Source organism: Taeniopygia guttata, chromosome 9 (assembly GCF_048771995.1).
Source record: "Taeniopygia guttata chromosome 9, bTaeGut7.mat, whole genome shotgun sequence".
NCBI lineage: Eukaryota > Metazoa > Chordata > Aves > Passeriformes > Estrildidae > Taeniopygia > Taeniopygia guttata.
The window spans coordinates 21,739,734-21,759,968 of record NC_133034.1 but is presented as its reverse complement, the minus strand read 5'-3'; the positions used below and the strand labels follow the sequence as shown (position 1 = coordinate 21,759,968).

The window sequence follows — 20,235 nt, the reverse complement described above, 5'->3', positions numbered from 1 at the left end:
TATTAAGGAGAGCTCAAAGACAAGGTAACACAGAAGAAACTTATAAGAGAATAATACAGTACTGGAATTGCCTTCCCAGAGAGGTGGTAGAATCACCATCTCTGGACATGTTTAAAAAAAGACTGGACATGGCACTTGGTGCTATAGTCTAGTTGAGGTGTTAGGGCATAGGTTGGACTTGATGATCTTAAAGGTCTCTTACAATCTCATTATTCTGTGATTCTGTGACTTAACTTGAGAAGCTCAAGTATTAAGAGCCTCCTGGTTCTAAATCAGGGTCAGTGCTGGGCTTGGTAAAACCCCTGAGGCTGTAGCCTACCTGCTAACAGATTGTTTGAACCCAGGCAGGACACGGGATGAGAACGAACGGGTGCCAACTCACCGGTGCCTTTGGGGTCGATGAGCACCTCCGAGTCCACCTCCTCCCCCTCCACATGGAGCTCCCTGGTGTCCAGGCTCTCGATGATGTTGCTCATGTCTGCAGCGAGCCTCTTCAGCGTGGATGTAGCTGCATGGCTGTCTGCACTCAGAGACATCTCAGGGGCCTGTGCTCAGGAGCCGCGGGGCGCTGGGGAGAGACAGGGCAGAGCTGTCATCACTTCTCTGCAACACAGGGCTGAGGGAAACTACTGGCAAGGCATGGGCACATCTCCCTTCTATCCCTTTATCCACATTCATCCCAACTATCCCCACCCTACACAGCCAATGGCAAATGTTCAGCTATAAAGCTACAAACTGTATCATTGCGGTGCTGTGTTTCCCAGGTCAGGCTACATGAACGAAAAGCTCACTCAGAAAATCAGTAGGAGTTTTTGCTACATGTTTTTCCCTTGAGTGAAGTAGTGCTAGAAACTCCTGGCATTATTAAGATTTCCTCTATTTCTGTGCATCTTACACACCTGCCTGTGGTGTCTGTATACCTCGTGCTCCCCCAAAGCTCCATCCTCTCAGCAGGCTCAAAAGTTACAGCCCTAAAGGTTCCTCTCTGGGGTCAGGAGCATCCTGATCCCCACAGAAAGCCTGGGATGAACAAGGTGGAGCCCATGTCTTCTGTGCTCACCCCTCCAACATCCCAGGTGTCCGCAGGGGACCAGCCCACTGTCCCTTAGTGATGGGGACACAGCCAGGGAAAAGGCTGTAGCCTGCTCAGGGCACTTGGAAGTATTTGGGCACTGGGGACTACAGCACTCCCCACCTTTATTCCCACCCATCCATTCCAGGAGCCTGAGTCACGAGAAAAATGGGGAAGGAAGACGCCAAAAAAAAAAAAAAAAAGGAAACAAAAGTAAATTGATATATGAGGCATGGCCACTGACACTAGCACAAGCCTTCTCTGCTCCTGAGTATTTGCAAACCCTCTTCCTCCTCCAGGCTCTGCATCTCACCACGGGGCTGTGGAGCTGGCTGCTGGTCCTTGCACACAGCCAGGCTCCAGCTGCTGGGCATCTCCCTGATGATGATAAAAAGTCCCTTCAATCTTTGTCCTGCTCTGCAATAAATGTCACAGCTCGACAGCTACACTGAAAAAATATGGATGGGACAAACTGGCAACATTTTACAGAAGCCAATACAAGAATGCCCATTTATCCTTGTGGAAGCTCTTACATTGTGTTAAAGAATGATTTTTCCAAAAAAGTGTGGCATTTCTGCTGTTAAGTTCTGCAAAGAACACTGTGCAATTATTCTTGAGTGACCTCCACAACAAGAGCTGGGTATGCTGTAACTTGGAAATAATTTAACATTTTAATAAATCATGTGTTTAGCTGCTTTTGAAAGAACATTCTTTATTATTGTTTCCTCTTGAAACAAGTCCATTATTTCATTACTTCATAAGGCTGATACCATGTATGCCTAAAAACATGCTAGAAGCAGCTGCCTTCAGAAAAAAAAAAATCCATTTGCACACAGACTTGAATCAAGAAAAACTGGGTCAATCTCTTCTCTTATACCAAAGTAAATGCAGAACCAACAGCTTCATCTTGGGAGCAAGGGCTCCGAGGGCCTGGGTGGCTCTGTCACCTTCCACCAGGGGCAGGGAAAGCCACCAGAGCACAGAAGGCTTTAGGACCAGACCAGGGGAATCACTGGGCCCCCCAGGTCACTTCAAGAGATCTGCATGAATAATTCAAATATAAACACACATGTGGGTACCTCCTTTCCCAGTGATACACTGAACTTTGAGGCAATGTCCTGGTTTCAGCTGGGACAGAGTTAATTTTATTATTAGCTGGCACAGTGCTGTGTTTTGGATTTAGGACCAGAAGAATGCTGATAACACACTGATGTTTGAGTTGTTGCTAAGTTCTGTTTCCTCTTATTCAAGGACTTCCCAGTTTCCAATGCTCTGACAATGAGGAGGTGCACAAAAAGCTGTGGGGCAGCATGGCCAGGACAGCTGACCCAAACTGGCCAAAGGGATATTCCATTCTACAGGACACCATTCCCAGGATATCAGCTGGGGAAATTGGCTGGGGGTGCCAGCTGCTGCTGGGGGCTGGGTACTGGTCAGGGGATGGTCAGCAATTGCTGTATCGTGCATCACTTGTTTCCATCAGTGTTATTCCCCTTTCATTGCAATTATTACTATATTTTATTTTGTTTCCATTATCAAACTGTTCTCACCCCACTGATGTTACCCTACCCAGCCCGTGCAGCCTCTCTGCAGCAGGAATTTGGCACTGGCACTGCCCCACACCTCCCCTGTCACCACTTCATGGCAAGCTAGTTCTCCCTCTTGGAAGCTTTACACTTTTCCTAATCTAACAATGTACTGCAGGGACCTTCAATTATTCAGAGAGCATAAGGCACATTTTCATTTGTTTGGAGTGAAGTCATTCCACCTGATATAGACGGGCTTGGGATGTTTGATTTTCTCCCTGGAAAGCAGGCATACATAAACAGCATTCCCAAGGGAGGCCATGCTACCAGGCTTCCCAAATAACCCTGGAGATGGCTAGAGGGAGCCCAGGGCCTCTACTCTGCACTAATACATACATTTAAATCCTATTTCCGACTCAGCACTTCATGCAAAGAATTTTTTTTGTGTATTTCTAGCTGGAAATAAAGCAGCATCTTGCTTTGTATTTCTGTCTGTATTCACATTTAGAAACAAAATAAAATTTGGGTTTTTTTCTCCATCAGAAGATGCCTTTACTTCATGGAAACTTAATGTCCTTTCCAAAAGAGGTTTTCCATGGCCAAACACACTCTAGACGTGCCATGCCAGCAATTACACTTGAAGGAAACCAGCAGACAAATACTACATCAGCAGGGCTGGAGGAAGAGCAGCAGAGGGGAGCCAACAGAGAGAGGAGATGCTCATCCTCCCTCCTCCTCCTCTTCCCCATCGTGCCAGGTACAGATGGGCTCTTTGTCAGATTAATTGACACAGTTGTTTAATGGATAAACAATTAACCAGTGTGTGCAGTGATTATTTCCAAGGGACCGCAGCAGGGCTCCATAACTCAGGATTTTTTTTTTTTTAAGCTAAAGCTGTTTTCACAGTTCATAGAGACAAATCCTGCAATAAAGAAGGGTCCAAAGTCAGATGGACTGAGTCGGTCCCAGCAGCAAGATTCCCTTCATCGAGATTAGAGCCAAATTCTGGGGTTGAGAAGGAAAATGTGACTTGCCCGTGGCCCTGTCAGCAGCCCCACGAGCCTGGGCAGTGGCCACGCTTCCTGTCACAGCTGGCTGCTGCAGAGCCAGGGGACACAGGGCAAACTCAGCACTGGGCAGGGCAGCTGGCACTGGGGTCAGCTGGAAAAGACAGGACATACCACACCCCTCTGAAAGCTTTGCCAGCTTGCTTTACAGAGCTCTGCTCCGTAAGAGCTATTTAACCTCCTGGGCAGAGTTTCCATGTGGACACTCTGCATTCCCATGGGCAAGCTGAGGAATGCCTGGTTAATCTGCAACAGACTGGGTACAAATAGGCACAGATATCCAGGATTTTACCATAAATCAGGCAGGCTACACCAAGAAGGCCTGTCTGTCCAGTGCCACTCACTGCTTGCACTGCTGACGGACTAGAGAAGGGAATTATAAACCTCTGATACCAAACTCAAGTGTCACCAGCAAATCACAGGAGACTGCAAATAACAGGATGAAACTTCTCAGAAGTAAGTGCTGCATTTCAGCATTCAGCTGTTGCCATTCAAGATAGAAAATAAACAGTGTGTTTTTTAAAGGAAAACAAACCCAAACAACCAAAAGAGAAAAATCAGGGTCTGACTGAGTCAAGAACTGGCAATCCGAACAAAGGCAAAATCTGTGCCAAGATGAACAAACAGGACTATTGCCTGTGAGCCAGGAAGGAAGAGATGATGCAGAACACAGGAAAACTCAGACCTAAAGCATTTGACCTGTGAGAACAGTGTCAATACTGAGAGAAGGCAGAGCAATGTGACAGCAGACTGCAACCCTGCAGAAGGTTGCTGTGATCAGGGTGGACATGGGAGAAGTGCTCTGAATGAGAATCACAGAATGGTTTCGGTTGGAAAGGACCTCAAGGATCATCCAGTTCTAGCCCCCAGCCATGGGCAGGGACATCTTCCTTTATCCCAGGTTGCTCCAAGCCCTGTCCAAGCTAGCCTTGAACATTTCCAGGGATGAGGCATCCACAACTTCTCTGGGTAACCAACAATTCAGCACGGTCAAAGGCAGGAATTTGTTCCCAATATCTAACACAAATCTACTCTCTTTCAGTTTAACTGCTGGTCTAAAACAGAGATGAGGGAGAAAGCCCTATCTAATGGCAAAGGCATGGCATGGCCTGAGGAGGGGTTTGCAGAGCACCAGGGCTGAGGCAGGCAGAGGAACAATTGCACCCCAGCACCCACACCCCAAACCTGCTGCTGGGGCAGCCAAGAGCTGGTGTTTGAACAGAGGGAAGGTGCTGCTCTGGCTTTATAGGGCTCAAAGTCTGCCTGGGCAAAAGCAGCAAGAAGGAAAACACAATGAAAAGACTCAGCAGTAAAGGAAAACCTTGGAAAGAATGAAAAGATAAGGAAAAAAGGAGATGATTAAAAACAGAAAGATTTTTACATACTACACACCCTATAAAAACAGCTGACACTGCTTTTGTCAAAACAATTCTCATATGAATTACTTCCTCTTGAAGCACCACTTAAGCTCTCTGCCTTCTGTCCCAGGCTGCTCCCACCGCACATGACCCCCAAACCTCTTGAACTAGTAAAATATGTACACTGGAAATAATGACTGCACCAAGAACCAGCCAAGATTTCAACTGCAGGGACAATGACTAAAAAAATAGAAATTAACTGTATTAATCCCTGAGACCTTGTGAATATACTGCAAACCTGTAGCTCCATGCTTCAACTTTGCAAGCCCAGTATCTACATGTTATTTGCCATTTTGGTTATGCTTTAACCCCAAGTTATTACTTCAGGGATCATATGACCATCTCAGCCTTCACTAAAGAAAATTTTTTTCTACTTGTTGCACAGGACAACAAAAGCACAGCTTTAAAGGCATGGAAACTGGAAGGCAGAAAATACATATTTTTGTAAATATTCATGAACAGTTCTGTGTTTTGAAGACACTGACGTCCTGATGTGAAAATGTATGCAGCTGGTAATAGCACAGACTACCTAAAACTTGGTCAGCCTAAGTTTATTCTTATCGTGGCAGATCTGAAACAAGCTCAGATAATCACAGCTCTTTCATGAGGTTCCGATGCTGAAAATGACCACACAAAGCTGTGAAACCCAGAAGAACTTCATTTGGAAAAAATGGGAAGCAGAGAAGAGAAAACACATCCAGGAAAAACAGACATTTCCTGCTAATGCCTCCCAGGGTTTGATGCTCTGTATAAATTCTTATCCCTACGGTGAGAAACACTACAATCCCTGAAAATTATCTCGTTCCTGTTCTCATGACATCTCTCCCAGTACAGTGACCTTTTGGCAAGGGCTCTGGCAAGTGACCTCTGTTCCCATACTTGGTTTTCTCCTGCAGGCAGCACCCATCATGGGACACACAAAAACCTCCCAGGCTGCCTGGAGCAGAACAGACAGGCTCAGGCCAAAACAGGGCAGCGAAATGGGGTCACTAAACACAAAACAAACAAACAAACAAACAAACAAAACAAAGCCCAGAGAATCAGAGACATGAACTCTCTCTCTCTCCTCCTGCTGTTACCAGGAGCCTGGGTGCAATAAGGGCACCAAGATCCCAAATGAAATTCCAAGGAATTCCCATGCACAATGCCCTCAACAGCTTTTTGCTTTGTCTAGTGGTGATGAATCTTTCATGCATGTAAATATTTCCTAATTCATCCCATTTTAAACCTAAAATTAGCTGTGTTGGGGAAATACTCTCATCTGATAAGAGCCATTTCTAAGGAGTTATTTGCCTCCTCCAGGAGAAGCTGGGCTTGTCAGCACCCCGGATTTATTCCCTGGCACACCTTCCTTCTACAGCCCTGGGCAGAGGTCAGCCTTCCATCACAGCCAGGAAGTGTCCCTGTGCTCAGGATCCCTGCCAGCACCTGAAAAGAGCATCCTGCTTTTTCACCCCTGGAAAAATCCCCATACTCACACCAAGCAAAACAGACACTGATTTTATCTTTCCCTCAATCTTTAATCAAAAATCCAGGGCTCTTGTAGGTAGCATGTTACATTTCCTAACTATGAAACTAAAAGACAGAAGGGTTGAAAAATGCTCAGCAATGCCTTAATCCTGTTCTTCAGTTCAGTATGTGGAAAACATGCAGCCAGAGAAGCCAGCAACAGCAAATGCAGATGCCTCCTGAAAATCTGCCCTTCTGGATGCTCATACTGCAGGGGCAGTGCAAAAGGATTAGGGTTTGTTTTTTAAAACACACAAAAAAGTCCTTGAATAAGAACCAAAGCATTGCTCCCACCCTGGAAAGATCTGCAGCTGGAGAACTGAAATAAAAATCCAGATCAACAATAGACAGATTAAAACATCATCCAGCCCGAATTTGCTTATCTTTACCCCAATCCTGATAAAACCAAAATATTTTAAAATACTGCTTCCAAAACAATTATTCCCACAAAAGTGCTCACATTTAATAGCAACACCTCTACAAGCAGAAATCAATTAGTGCTTCCTGCAGCCCAGTTCCCTGGCTCTGCATTATTGAATTCCACAGTCCTTGCCACATGAGGCTTATTGCCAAGCCACAGCCTGCCCAGAGGAACAGCAAAGTCACAGGAATTCCCACAGCCTGTTTGTAACAGGGCACGAGATGCTTCAAGGCTGGAATACACTGGAAATAACAGGTTCACCTTTGGTATCCACATTGAGCAAAGCCTGTTCTGCCCCTGGACAGGGCTCTGCAGCATCCATCCCACAGCACTTCTGCTAGAGAAAAGGACACAGAGAATCCAGGCAGGTCAAGGGAAAGGATGAGGTAAGGCACTGGTGACTAAGCCATGGTTTCAGCCAGAAAGCCCCTCCGTGCTGTTTGTCCCCACACCCAGGCCCAGCCTAAGCGTCAGGCACCTCCCAAGGACTCGTTTCATTTGCTTTACAGTAAAGGAAAACATAAACATGCTCAGATGGGCAGTGCCTGATCTCATGCTGATGTACTGGTTGCTCTGGCTCCATCTCCCCCTGCCCAGCAGCACTGCAGGAGCACCATCCCTGCTCCCTGGATGCCACAGGAAATGCAGCTTCCCCAGGAAGCCAATCATTAGGTATTTATTGGTAATTAAGGCTGGCCCTACACATACTAATTCATCACCTTGTTTTGGATTCCTCAGGCAGGGGACAAGAGTGTTTAAGCACAGAACTCACACCTGGGGCTGTGCATCCTTCAGGGATCACCACCAGTCCTGCACTCCCTGATGTGGTCCATGGGAAACACCCTAAACCCAGGAGCACGGCACATAACACCCCTGAAAACCAGGATAGGGGATACCCAGAAACTGGTTACCCCCACACCCACTAGCACTATAGCTGCAGGCAGGCAAAGGGAACCAGGTGACAGCACCTTGGGGATCAGCTCCATCTCAGCATCCCCAAACCACACATCCAAGAGGCAACAGAGTGGTCAATAGAGTCCTGGGCTGATGGAAAAGAAGGGATTGGAAAACTGCCTGCTGCAAAGAGCAAGCAGCAGGAAGGACAAAGCACAGAGCACTTATGGGTGCTGGCAGACACAGACTTGGCACAAGACAGAGCTCACTAAAGCTTTATATAAAATCCTAAAAGCAAGGAGCTAGCCAAAGTAATGGTGTAATGCACAGGACCCTTAGAGTGACCTTCTCCTTGAGGATCAGGGATAACAGGGACCACCGTGGGGCTCACAGGATGATACTCGTGGCTGCAGCTCTTATCTATAGCTGAACACATCACACAAATACAGCATATATTTTTGTGAACAAATGTATAGATATCTACAGGGCTGGTGTCCTGTACATCACTAAACACTATTCTAGTATCTCCCAGTGCCATGTGTACTCCAGCAACTGCCACCTGCCAAGCCACATTTCCGCAGGGAATTCCGGCAGCTCGGGACAAGCAGGCATGCTGGCAGGCAGCCCAACACCTCCATCCCTCCCTCCCTCCCACAGTGGGGTTAGGTGGCAGCTGATAAATGCAAACACAGACCTTCACATATCTTCTACCAGCCAAGCTAATTCCAGGGAAAGCACTGCAGCCTGTGCTCAGGAGGGATTCAGCAACTGCAACAGGATCTCAGCCCTGCACTGGCTCCTGGCAGCAGCTCTAGATCACAGCAAAGAGCACAGGTACATGTCAGGAGGTCATGTCCCCGTTCCTGCTGCCACCCTTCTGCTGACTGAACTGCTCCCATTAAGTGGGAACACAACTTTTCTTTCTACTTCTGCTTTTTTTTCCATGTGAAAACATCAAGAAGTGATTTTGTTGACCCTTTGCATGACCTACTCAAAGAAACGAGAAATTCCCGTGGGTATCACAGCAACAAGGAGTAGCAGATTTAGACCATGTATTTTTACTAATAGTTCAACTAAAAGTTTAACACTTCAATAAAATGCTGTTTCTATTGTCTTGACTTTTGGGAGTTTGCTTGCCCTAACGAAACTTTTCAAATAATTTCCATTAAAAAAAAAAAAAACACCAAACAGTTGGCAGGAGCAGAGGGCCATGATGGAGGAGGAAAGCAACCCTCCCACTAAACAGTCCTACTGTTAGTGTAGTCCCCACTACAGCACAGAACTCAAATGTTCTCACGTGAGCAGCCAAGTCCAACTCCCTCCCCTGCCTGGCGGGTGCAAGGCACAGGCTCATCTCCCAGGGTGGCTTCCCCACACCACCAGCAGCTTTGAGGACAACCACTGCAGGGTGACCACCAGCACAGTTTTACTGATGCTTCTGTCCCTCTCAGAGGCAGCTCCAAGTGCAGGGTGCAGGGCTGGGACCCAGTGCAGGCCCACACAGGTGTCTGCATGGCACCATCCCACGCTGATCCTTCCTGGCAGTGTTAACCAAGGCTGTGGCTGCTCAGGCTGAACCTCTGCCCAGCTTTTGCTGAGTGTGCACACTCTGAGCCAGAAGTGCACTTTGGCAACCCAAATCACGGGATGGCCTCTGGTTAATGGGTGTGAGAGGAACTGCGTCACCTCGGGGTCACCAGGCTGTCCCAGCAAGGGAATGTCCCAGCTCCTCTCTCTGCTCCTCAGCCAGAATCCTGCTGCTTCCCCATCCCAAACAGGACCCTGCACCACCTGAAAGCACTGTCACTGACGGAGCCACAAGTGCAAAGCCCCACGATGTGGTGCAGATAACTCACATCACCCCAAAAAGCTGCTGTACCTCTGCATGCAAACCTGGATTCAGCACCTTCCAAACTGAAGCTCCCTAGTGATTTTTAATGCTTTATTTAGAAACGCTTTTAAACGTGTTTGATGCATTCTGGCTTATAAGCTCCACAAGAATTTGATGTCTCTGTCCTCACTTGACTTCAGTTATTTTCTAGTCTACTCTTAAAGCTGCAGTGCTCAGTGGCTGCAGCTCCCACCATCAAGCTGGGATACCCAGCACTAAAAGGCTGTTGTACAAAAAACCAGCAACAGCAGTGCCAGAGGTGACAACAGCAGGGTGCATGTCTGCTCCCCATCCACGTTTCCAAGAACAGCTGCTTTTCCTCAGCATAGTCAGCACCAACACAGGCAGACACCAGCCCTCAATCTCCCTTTCACACCCAGAAATTCCCAACCAGTCCCCAAACAGCTTCATCAGTGAATCAGAGTAACACCAAGGTCTCACAAGAATTGCATTTTCCTTCTCCTCTTTAGTGGCCAGCTAACAAAAAGTGTTTGTGACTGTCTTGTTTACAAGAACAAAACAGTTGGCTTGGGGAAGTCCCAGAGGTAGGTGTAAGAGAATCCATTATGTCAAGCTCAGAGGGCAGAGGGGATGCTGTCCCCAAGACTTCACAGGTGGCTTTGCAAACTAGCCTCTCCCATGGACACCCTACATGGTAACATAACAGCACCTAGGACACAGGGTACTCAAGCTAGTGAAAAGTTAATTTTTCTATACCTTGAAGTGTTTGATTCATTATCAGAATTAAGGATGAGTAAGTAATTGGGTTCTGATTTCTCAAATAATTCTGGAATGATGGCTGAGGTTTCAGACTGAGATCAAATCCAGGCAAATTTAATTAAGAAATTGTCTGTTATGAAGTAGTAACTTGCAGAAACAGAATAGCTCCCTTATGTTTCTTTCTTAAATACAGCAAAACACCTGCAAATTTATGCAAGATATCTCATTTACATACATTGACGATACTGACAGCTTGCTTAGAACAAAATAGATGCTGAGGATATTTTTTTTTTTAACCACTTTCTTAGAGGGGAGAAACAATGCCTCGATCAAGCCTGCACAGGAGCCCACTGATGGCAGGCAGGGAAAGATGATGCTCATCTCAGAGCTCACATCGAGCCTCAGCTGCCTCCTTTCTCCTCTCCCTCACCCAGATCTCCAGACCTCCAGCACCTTACAAGCAACACGGGGGTCTGGCCAAGGCAGTCACCCTGCAGTTCATTCTCCTTTTATGGAAACTCCTTTACAGTATTTTTTCCCACAAATTCCTAGAGGAAATCAGAGCATTAATATTATGACTTACAAGCTTAACCTTCCAGACCTCAGCACATAATGAGGCAAAAATTAAAGACTATATTTCCTTCAACTGTCATGACCTTCTGGAGCAGCGCTGCCCAGAAAAGTGTTTGCAGAGAGTTTTCTGCATGTACAAAAAAGCTGTTTGGCAGGAAGAAATGCAGTAGTTTTGGGAGAGAAGTAAAAAAGGCTAAAGAGGCTCAGACAGCAGTTCCCATCTTGCCTGTTCTTTCTCCTGGTGGACAAAATGGCTCACTTGCCATAACTGCTGCCAAAACTCTGCAGGATCAGGTCTAACCACAGAGATTTCAAAGCCACCGTGAGTCATCTAACTATTCTTTCTTGGTAAGACTTAACACTGGGTGGGACACAGAAAAAAAAAAATCAATTTGCAGGAAACCTCAGTCATGGAAAAATATACTTCAGAACATCTCACAGAGACTACATAAATAGCAAAAAAGAAATGAGAAAACAAAGTACTTCTTTCTGACAAGACTATGATGCGCTGCCTGCTCTCCAAATTGTTTCAGCAGCCTTTCAGCTGTGACAGAGAGAGGACAGCTGAGCTCCCTAGAAGACCCCAGCAGCCAGGAGTGCACCCACGAGAACCACAAGTAAGGACGATTTGTGTTCCTCGTGTGAAGTCAACTGCATCATGTAACTGCATCTTACTTGAACTGAAAGAGAAAATACAAGTGCAAACCATCCAATTGCTTCACCTCTTGTGTGTCACATTCAAAGCTGGTTGGGAGTAATAACACTTATTTTTCAATTAAAGAAAAGCCCCAACAGCAGGGTTGGCTTTAGCCAGGTACTGGGTTGCAGTTACGAGCTTCTGCCATGACCACAATACCTCAGCTACCAAAAGTGTTGGAAAGGTGCAATTAATTACTCTTGCTGGTTTATTTTCCCCCCGCCTGAGGGCTTCCTGGAGGCTTCAAGCAGGAGTCAGCCCAGCTGATGGTGAGAGATTGTTCATCTGACTCAAATCAATGCAGTGAGCACTGTGCCTACCAGTGGGTGTTTTCTGGGTGGGACAGAGAAAAGCAGGAAGAACAAGAAATGAATATTTCTGATTAATAAAATCCTGCCAGAAGTCTGGCTGGTAAAATGGGAGAAGTCTCTAGGAAGTGGTTCAGTGATGAGTGAGTGCTAGTGGCAAGGAAAAGCCATGGGACATGGCCTCAGCAGATCCTGGAGGGAAAAGAGAAGCAAGTTCTTGCACGGCCAGACAACCAGAAACTGCAACTGGCTCTGAATCAGCCACCTGCACGGGCTGGGACAGAGGCTGTCAGAGCACTGCTCAGTGGGACATTGTCTGCCTGGCACTGCCTTTTGTCTCTGTGCTCTGGAACACTTACTCAGAGAAGAGAGGACCCTCTGTGCCAGGACCACCTCACCCAGCCCTGGGGAAGACGGTGTAAAGTACCCCCAGCTCACTAGGATCTTGCTGCCAGTATTATCAGTAGATTTATCTAAATTCTTCCCCAAAAGAGCCCTCATGTGAAGGCTGCACACAAAGGATCACTGCACCAGCAGAAAGAAAAATGTACGACAGGAATCAGGCCCACTCACAGCCTGACCTGAAAAACGCAATCCAGGAAATGCAGTTTAATTCTTTCTTCACCAGCAGGTGAAAGCCAGGGAAATAGATCTCATCACCATGAATATTCTGAATACTTGCTGCTGTCAGTAGACTGTGCACAGGACTCCCCCACCCAGACGGAAAAGTCTCCTTCTGTCAAGTAAATCTGCCAGTACTGATGAGGTTTCTCATCCTCAGCCCTGCAGCTCCTCTCCCAGAGGCTTACCATGGGTGAACAGTGGAGGGGTGCTCTTTCTCTTCTGAAAAACACACACCCCACCACTATTCACCTTTTAAACTACACCTGCCCTTTTATTACAGCCTTTCTCCCTAAATAGTGAGTTCCTTAGGGCAGAAGATAATTTATTTTATCTATTCCTCCTCTGCCATAGAAAACTGGATAGAGGAGGAAGGGACAATGCTGTTACTCTCAGGTAACTAATGCAAACTGACTACTTTGCTTTCAAATCCTACTGGAGGTGTAGCATCATTTCATTTGATGGAGCTCAATGTGGTTCACTCTGTGTCCCCGGGGAGCAAAAGGGAAGATTTAAGGGCAAACAAATCACAGAAAACCAAAGAGCACAAAGGTATGAACACCACACACAGCCAACACCAGCTTCAGTGCAGACTTGGCACAGATGGGCACAGCCTGAGTGCCAGGGTTTACTCCCACCCAGCCCTTCGCTCAGACACTTTTTATTGGCATCCAAGCAAGTACGGTAGCTCTGTAAGACTATGCCAGGTAATTACCTTGATATTAAAGCCCCACATTTTGTTTTGGCAACAAGCCCTGGGCAGGCTGTCACCCTTGCTGAGCTGATACCATGCTCACTACAGGAGTGGCAGCAGATCCTCTGGCACTTGCCCCATCCCCCTTCCCTAACCCTTTTTCAACAAGATTACCCTTACCTGCGTCTATTTAGACCCACAATTGTTTTTAAATAGAAGTTTTTATTCTCTGAGACAAAACTGGCCTGTCTCTGGGGTGTGTGGCTTGCTCTCTGCCTGGTGCTGTGGGAGCAGCAGCCAGCAGCCAGCTTCTCCCCCTCTCCCCACACCAGCAGATGGGTGCCTGGGGGCCGGAGCTGTCTGACAGACATGAGCCCCACTCCCGTTTTGTTATGCAAACCCCCGGGTTTGGGTGTTTCTCTGCTTGAAGGATCCAGAAATCACTAAATGCCACCACAGCGTGGGCACCAGGAGCGAGGGATGTGCGAAGTGCTCGGGGCAGTGGCGACGGCACACGATGCTCCCACTGCTACTGCGTGGAAACGGAGAAAACTCTGAATTCCAAAGAGAAAAATATATATAAATATAAAATTCATGATCTTCAAAACCACATTTCATTTCTGTTTGTTCCCCCACTGCATAGGAGCCAGGGTAAGGGTGAGTGTCCCATCACAAGGACCATGACTGCCCTGTGCCACCCTGGACACCCTGTGTCAAGCAGGTGAGGGAGCAATGTGGCAAATATTTTGTAAATAAAACCTGGCAAACTGAGCTTTTTCCATAAGTCCCTCCATCATTTTCTGCCTTACAGAGTGTCTGTACATGCAGAACTGTTATGTACATGTATCACAAGCCCATGGAAGTGAGGGACAGGGCAGATGCACCTGGCTAAATATCTGTTAAAAACTTATCTATAGATCTAAAACAAAAAATTGAATTGACACTATATTGATAGATATATATCTATCTCTATCCTGCAGCTCAGCAGAGCTGAAGTCTGGCCCTGCATAGGTGGGTGCAGAGAAACCAGGCTGCACACAAGCTGCACACACATCCCACCTCTCAGAAGAAGCACAGCAAGCAGTACCTAAATATGGACTGAAAAAGACCTTATTTTGGGAAAAAAAAAATCCAAAAAAAGGCTGTCCGAGGTTTTGTGAAGGGAGATAAAAAAAGACAGAGCCACAACTCCTGTCAGGCAAATGATCATGACCAAATCTCAGTCCCTGCAGGAGCTTCCAGGGTACAGGGCATGTGAGAGCAAGTTAAAAACACATCATCAAATAACTGCCAGTCAGACAATAGGAGGAAAAGGCATGTAAAGGGTTGCTCTCACCCTCCTCCTTCCTCACCCTTAGCCAACACCAGGTGCTGACATCAGACACTCCAGAAGAAAATCAAATTGCTTTTTCTGCTCTGTTATAAACAGATTTAGGGCCACTGGCCAATTCTGATTCTCAGTGAAGCCTTATTATTATTATTTTAAGTTACTTGCTGCAAAATAGCTGTTCCAACATGAAATTAAGGAATCACCTGGTTGCACCAAAGGCATCAGAAAGGTGCTGCTCCTCATGGACCACGATGGCTTCCTGCAAGACTCCAGCAATTCCAGTCCCTGAGTTTCACTTTGATGTATTCACAGGGCACAAACAGAGAGAAGATAAACTAGAAGCCTCTATGAACATCAGTAACTGATATCTTCCTTATTATGCCATTTCAAGGAATAACACTTTCGGTAATACCAGCATTTAAGTGCATTCCCCTGAAATTTCTTTCCCTGAGGATTTGATAACCTGCTTTAAATAAATTTTCAGAGAAGAAATAACTGTAAAACCCAAGTTAAGCTGGCTGAAATTTCACTTAATCATGTAAGAGATTTCTCAAATCACTGCTGGAGAGAAAACCCACTCCCTTAGAACACCTTTCCTCCACCACAAAAGAGCACTTCCTAATTTACAGGAATAACAATGTTAAAATGACACCACCTTTTACACTTTGTTACTATTAAGAGTAATAAAAATTTTAGGAGAAGCACAAGACTGCAGACTACTTTGTGAAAGACTAATTTCACCAGCAATGATCACCTACCTAGTACTTATAATTTCATTCACACACGTAAAACAGCATCTTCAGCAGTTCAAAGAATGTGCAATTCTGATACCAGCACACTCATTCTCAGCTGCGAGAGCTCAGGAGACACCTGTCAACAACAGCATTTTCTGTGGCCGGAGTTCAAGCCTCTCAAAATAAGAAGAGCATCATGGCCTCCAGGAAAGGTGAATTTATTAAGTCTTTTCCAGGAAGATCAGAGCCTCAACACTAATTTTCAATAATCCTGAAAAGGATGATGTTATACGTATCAAGATAAAACTAAAAACGCAAATGAGTATGTAAGTGAACCCCATCAGTCTTCTCAAGTTAGGAAAGTTAAATCTTGGCAAAACCAAATTCAATCACTCTACCTCTCAAACTTTCATTCAATCAGCTGAAGCAGAGTCTACACCAATCTCTGGAAATTTTAACAGGTTTTTCAAAGGGATCTGACCTTGGCCCTGTCCCACAGGAAGCTCTGACCAAGCCTGGGGCTGGCCTCCTCTCCAGAGGGGAGGGCAGATCCAGGGCTCAGTATCCCAGCCAGCAAACCTGGCACCGAGATGGGCGATGGGGACACTGTGGGATGTCACCCATGTGCTGCACCCCCAGGCCTGGGAGAGGCCAGACACACTTTCCCACTGCAAAAAACCTGATTTTATAGGCTTAGTGCTACCTGATGGCAGAAGGACAGGAGGAAAGGCCTCCTTCAGCCGCAGGCAAGGGCAGGGCAGGTGCACAGAGGGGACTGCGGGGGGAACTCTGCAGCAACCCCCTGAGCCTGGATCAGGGATCCCAGAATCGCTGGGGTGTGCTCAGCATCAGAGGGTAACAGTGACCCTGAGAAAAGGGCTCTCAAGCAGCAAAGGAAGGGGAGCCCACAAATTCAAACTCAGAGCTTTCCAATTTCTGGCTAAGCTGGGCTGGATTTGGCCATGAGACCCAAGTCACAGGGCTAACACTCCTGTGAGCATCATGAGGTGGTTGGAAATGAAGTTCCCTGGTTACCTGCGAGCCTCTGACATGAGCTCACACTTATCAAATGGTAGAGACAACACGGGAGGGAAAACACGAATTCCTGAGTGATTAAAGACACTCGAAAGAGAGCTCCCACCCTTTTGAGCAGCAAACACAGGCAGCTCGAAACACAACGCCGGACGCAAACAGGGAGCTTTTGTCCCAACAGCCTCGCCGTGACATCCACACTTACCATCTTCCACCAGTGCCAAATCAGCAGAGCTTCTCCAGCCTACAACTGCTGGTGCCTGTCCCCAGCCAGGCTCACTGGAGGCATCGTGCAGATTTACTGAAAGGAGGGATGCAGAGAGTGTGCAGAGAGCCCTGGTCAGCCCGGGGAACGCTTCCAAAGCCAATGGAGCTGCACTGACTCGAACCACGGTCCAGCTCGAACCGCAGGCACTTTGGGGCTGAAGATTTCTACAGAGCATCACGCCAGATAAAGAAAACCAGCAACAGGCTAGAAAAGGCTTTCACTGCGAGAAACCCACCCAGCAGCTCGGCAGAACGGGTTGTGTCAGCACGTTCAGTAACTCTCAGGCTTTTCTCCTAACCCAAGACCGGCGGGTGCGGAAGGGACGTGGCAGGGTCACACTTGAGCAGCGCCGGGGACGCTGAAGTTCAGCGCATCGCCGAGCCCCACAGCGGGACCGCACCGACCCAAACCCACCCTTTCCACAGCACGACAAACGCGCGAACCATCCCGAGTGTGTCCGACAGGCGACAAACACCTCTCCGCAGCAAAGTGTGCCCTAGCAAAGAGCCCGGGCAGGGCATTCACTTGCAAACAGACGCTGAAGTCCCCGCACTGCCCCGGGCCGGGCGCCCACTCGGGGCACCCCCGCGGCCGCAGCCGCCCGCACCCACCTCCGGCCCCCGCGGCCGCGGGTGCCCCATGGTGCCGTCAGAGCCAGCCGGGTGCCCTCAGAGCCAGCCGGGTGCCCTCAGAGCAAGCCGGGTGCCCTCCCTCTCGCAGGACACCAGCAGCCGGAGAACCAGCCCGAAGAGCTTCCCTGCAGCGGCCCCGCCCGCCGGGCTCCGGGCCCGCCCCGCGCCCGCCTCCGCTGAGGGCAGCGCGGCCACCCCCGGGAGCGGGACACGGCCCAGGGGAGGGACGGGCCCCCGCCCCGCCCCGCCCCGGCTGGCCGTGAGGGGACGAGGGGGCGCAGAGTGAGCTAAAGAGGAGTAACGCGATTATTTCAGCCCAACTTTGCGGTGTGCGGGGAGATTGGAGATTCCTGCGCGCTCCGAGCGCCGCTCCCACAGGGAGCGCGGTTCTCCGCTCCGTGCCCGGACGCTCCAGGAGGGATAAGCCAAGGTTCTCCACCGTCACCGGGAAACTGCGTTTGGCCAGGGAAACAGACTGAAAAAGCCTGTGCAAATTAACAATTATTAATTGCACACGCGTTGCTTTTTTTTTTTTTTAGCGTCAGACAACCCAATAATTACAGTCCGGTGCTGTTTGGATCCGAGCTGTCCTCCCCTACACATGCTGCATTTACCACGTTACTTCCCATATGCCCTTTTTAATATGCAAGGATTGGATTTTTTAGCGAGAGAGAAAATTTTTGTGCTTGCAGAAGCATTGAACTGACATGCGGATAAGCAAAATCCCCAGCAGGTTCCAGCTACAACCCAGCCCTGAGTGCTGGTGAAACGCCCAAAATTTGTCTGCAGCACTGCAGCTCTCACTGCTGTGGCTGTACAGGGAGAGCTTGGTGATTTCTTCCAGCGAAACTCAGTGATTGCACTTCTATATCTACAGCAAGACTTCAACATGGTTATTAGGATATTTTTCTTCCTTAAATTATTTTAATTTTTATTTCTTCAAATCACAGAAAACTGAACCACAGTCATCCAATGTAGGTAAGATAAATAACCTGACTTTGATGAATGCTGGTTCAGAGGCAGCCTCTGTCGCCTACTCTGGCAGTTCAATATTGAAGCATCACATTCTCCACCAGAGCAGCTCCTGCCTTGTTTATGGGCACACCTGTAACGCACTGGCTCAGCTCGTTTACACTGGGTTTACTGTGACTTGGCTTACCAACACCTTAACAAAACCAGTGTGAGTGATATGCATCACACCTAAAATCAAATTTACAAATCTAAGGTGGGTTCCCAATAGCATTGCAACACAGCTTCCTTCAGCTCCTGGGGCTGGGCTCACACGCTGCCCTGTTTGGCATTGGAGAGCTGTGAGTCAAGGTGGCTCAGCAGTGCTGGCTGCACTGAGTAAGGAAAAAGCACCGACATTTGTGGCACTCCGTGCCAGGAGAGAACAAAGCAAGAGAGGAAGCTGGGGTGGAACACTGCAAGGCAATGGGAAATACTCAAAATTGCCCTATATCACTGCCATTTCCACCCCAAAGGCCGGGCAGAACCGTTGTTCCACACAGGCACGTTACCCCACACTGCAGAGAGGTTTCATGCTAAACATATGGAATAGGACTGAGTGAAGATACGGCACGGGGAGCATCCCTCAGGGCTCCCAACTGCCCAGGATGCCAAATCTCTGCCATCCTCTCTGGACACACCTCTGTAAACCGCCCAGCTCCCTGGGGCAGGAGGACAGCAGGTTGCAGAGCATCTCTGCCCCCTCCCATCTCTGCACAGCTCTCCATGTGTGTTGATGCAGAGCAGGGATATATCAGAAACATAACTTTCTCTGCAGACAAACCCCTTCTCTCCTGCCCAGAGTTCATTTCAGTGCTCTTCTCCTACGTGACTGGCTGATTTCAGGCAAATCTTTCCAAATCCATAAACCTTAGCTCACCTAATGTGTATTTAATCTCCCTGCTGTAGGTTTATGTTGGCAGTGAGCAGGGCTAGACCAGTAGCAGAAGACAGCAGGCAGTGTAGATGAGCATTTTGCCCTCTACTTTGCACAATTCCCCCCTCTGCAGCACCACAACAGAGCAGAAGCACCACTGTCTGTGCCCATGTCCCATTTGTGGTTTTCTGCACTTCCCAGAACCTTCCTTGTCCCAGAGGCAATTCATGAAATGGATTCTTGGCACATACCCTTAAAAATATCTTGAGCTCTGAGAGGCACAGTGTTATCTGCTGGGAGTTTCTTTGGTTCTCTCACAGCTGCTTTTCATTCTTCAGGAACTCCTACACATCCCTTAGAGGATGCTTAGTGTCATCACAGGGGTGTGAAGTTTTCTTATTTAAGGTGAGACTCTGGTGCAAAGAGTGTTCTGAGTGACAGTCAGGGATTGAGGCTGCTGCAGTCTGTAAAACCAAGGTGCTGATATTAGCAATCTTTATTTTATTATTATTATTTAGTTGTACTTCTTTTTTTTTTCCTTCTCTCTAAAAATTTTCACTTCCATGCCCAATGAGGCAGCCAAAATTGCCATGTAGAGACATCTGCAGAAGGGCTCTTGACAAACTAAAAGCCTGTGCTGCTGCACACCAAACCAAATCCACCAGCTGAAAGATAATGCAGGAAAAGAAACAGGCATTCTTTGAAAATGAGGACATTGTCTTCAATCTTGGTCACCACTTGACATCACAACACAGGGAGAAGGGGGAGGACCAGTGAGCTGCAGGACACTAGAGAAATGCCAAACAAGAAAAGGCTTTAAGTGGGGAAAAAAGGGGGGAAAAGATAAATGCCAGACTAAGAGCAGGCTGGAATGACCATGTGACAGCACAAAGAAGTGTCACCTTGTCCAAACCTCTCAAACCATTTTTTCACAACCTGAAAA

At 47.6% G+C, this 20,235-nt stretch overlaps 1 protein-coding gene across 3 annotated transcripts in view; it reads right to left on the bottom strand.

The window, feature by feature from the left end:
- PLD1 (phospholipase D1) overlaps nt 1-20,235 on the bottom strand; it is a 72,264-nt gene that overhangs the window by 42,079 nt on the left and 9,950 nt on the right. The window contains exons 1-2 of one of the 3 annotated variants that reach the window (XM_030280907.4): nt 17,387-17,587; nt 383-568 (exon numbers count right to left, since the gene is read on the bottom strand). In XM_030280907.4, the coding sequence (XP_030136767.4) occupies nt 383-536 (154 nt within the window). In that variant the 5' untranslated portion in view covers nt 537-568; nt 17,387-17,587. Of the gene's footprint in view, nt 1-382; nt 569-17,386; nt 17,588-20,235 lie in introns of those variants that run through there. The other 2 variants (XM_030280906.4, XM_072933657.1) reach the window with 2 other exon arrangements.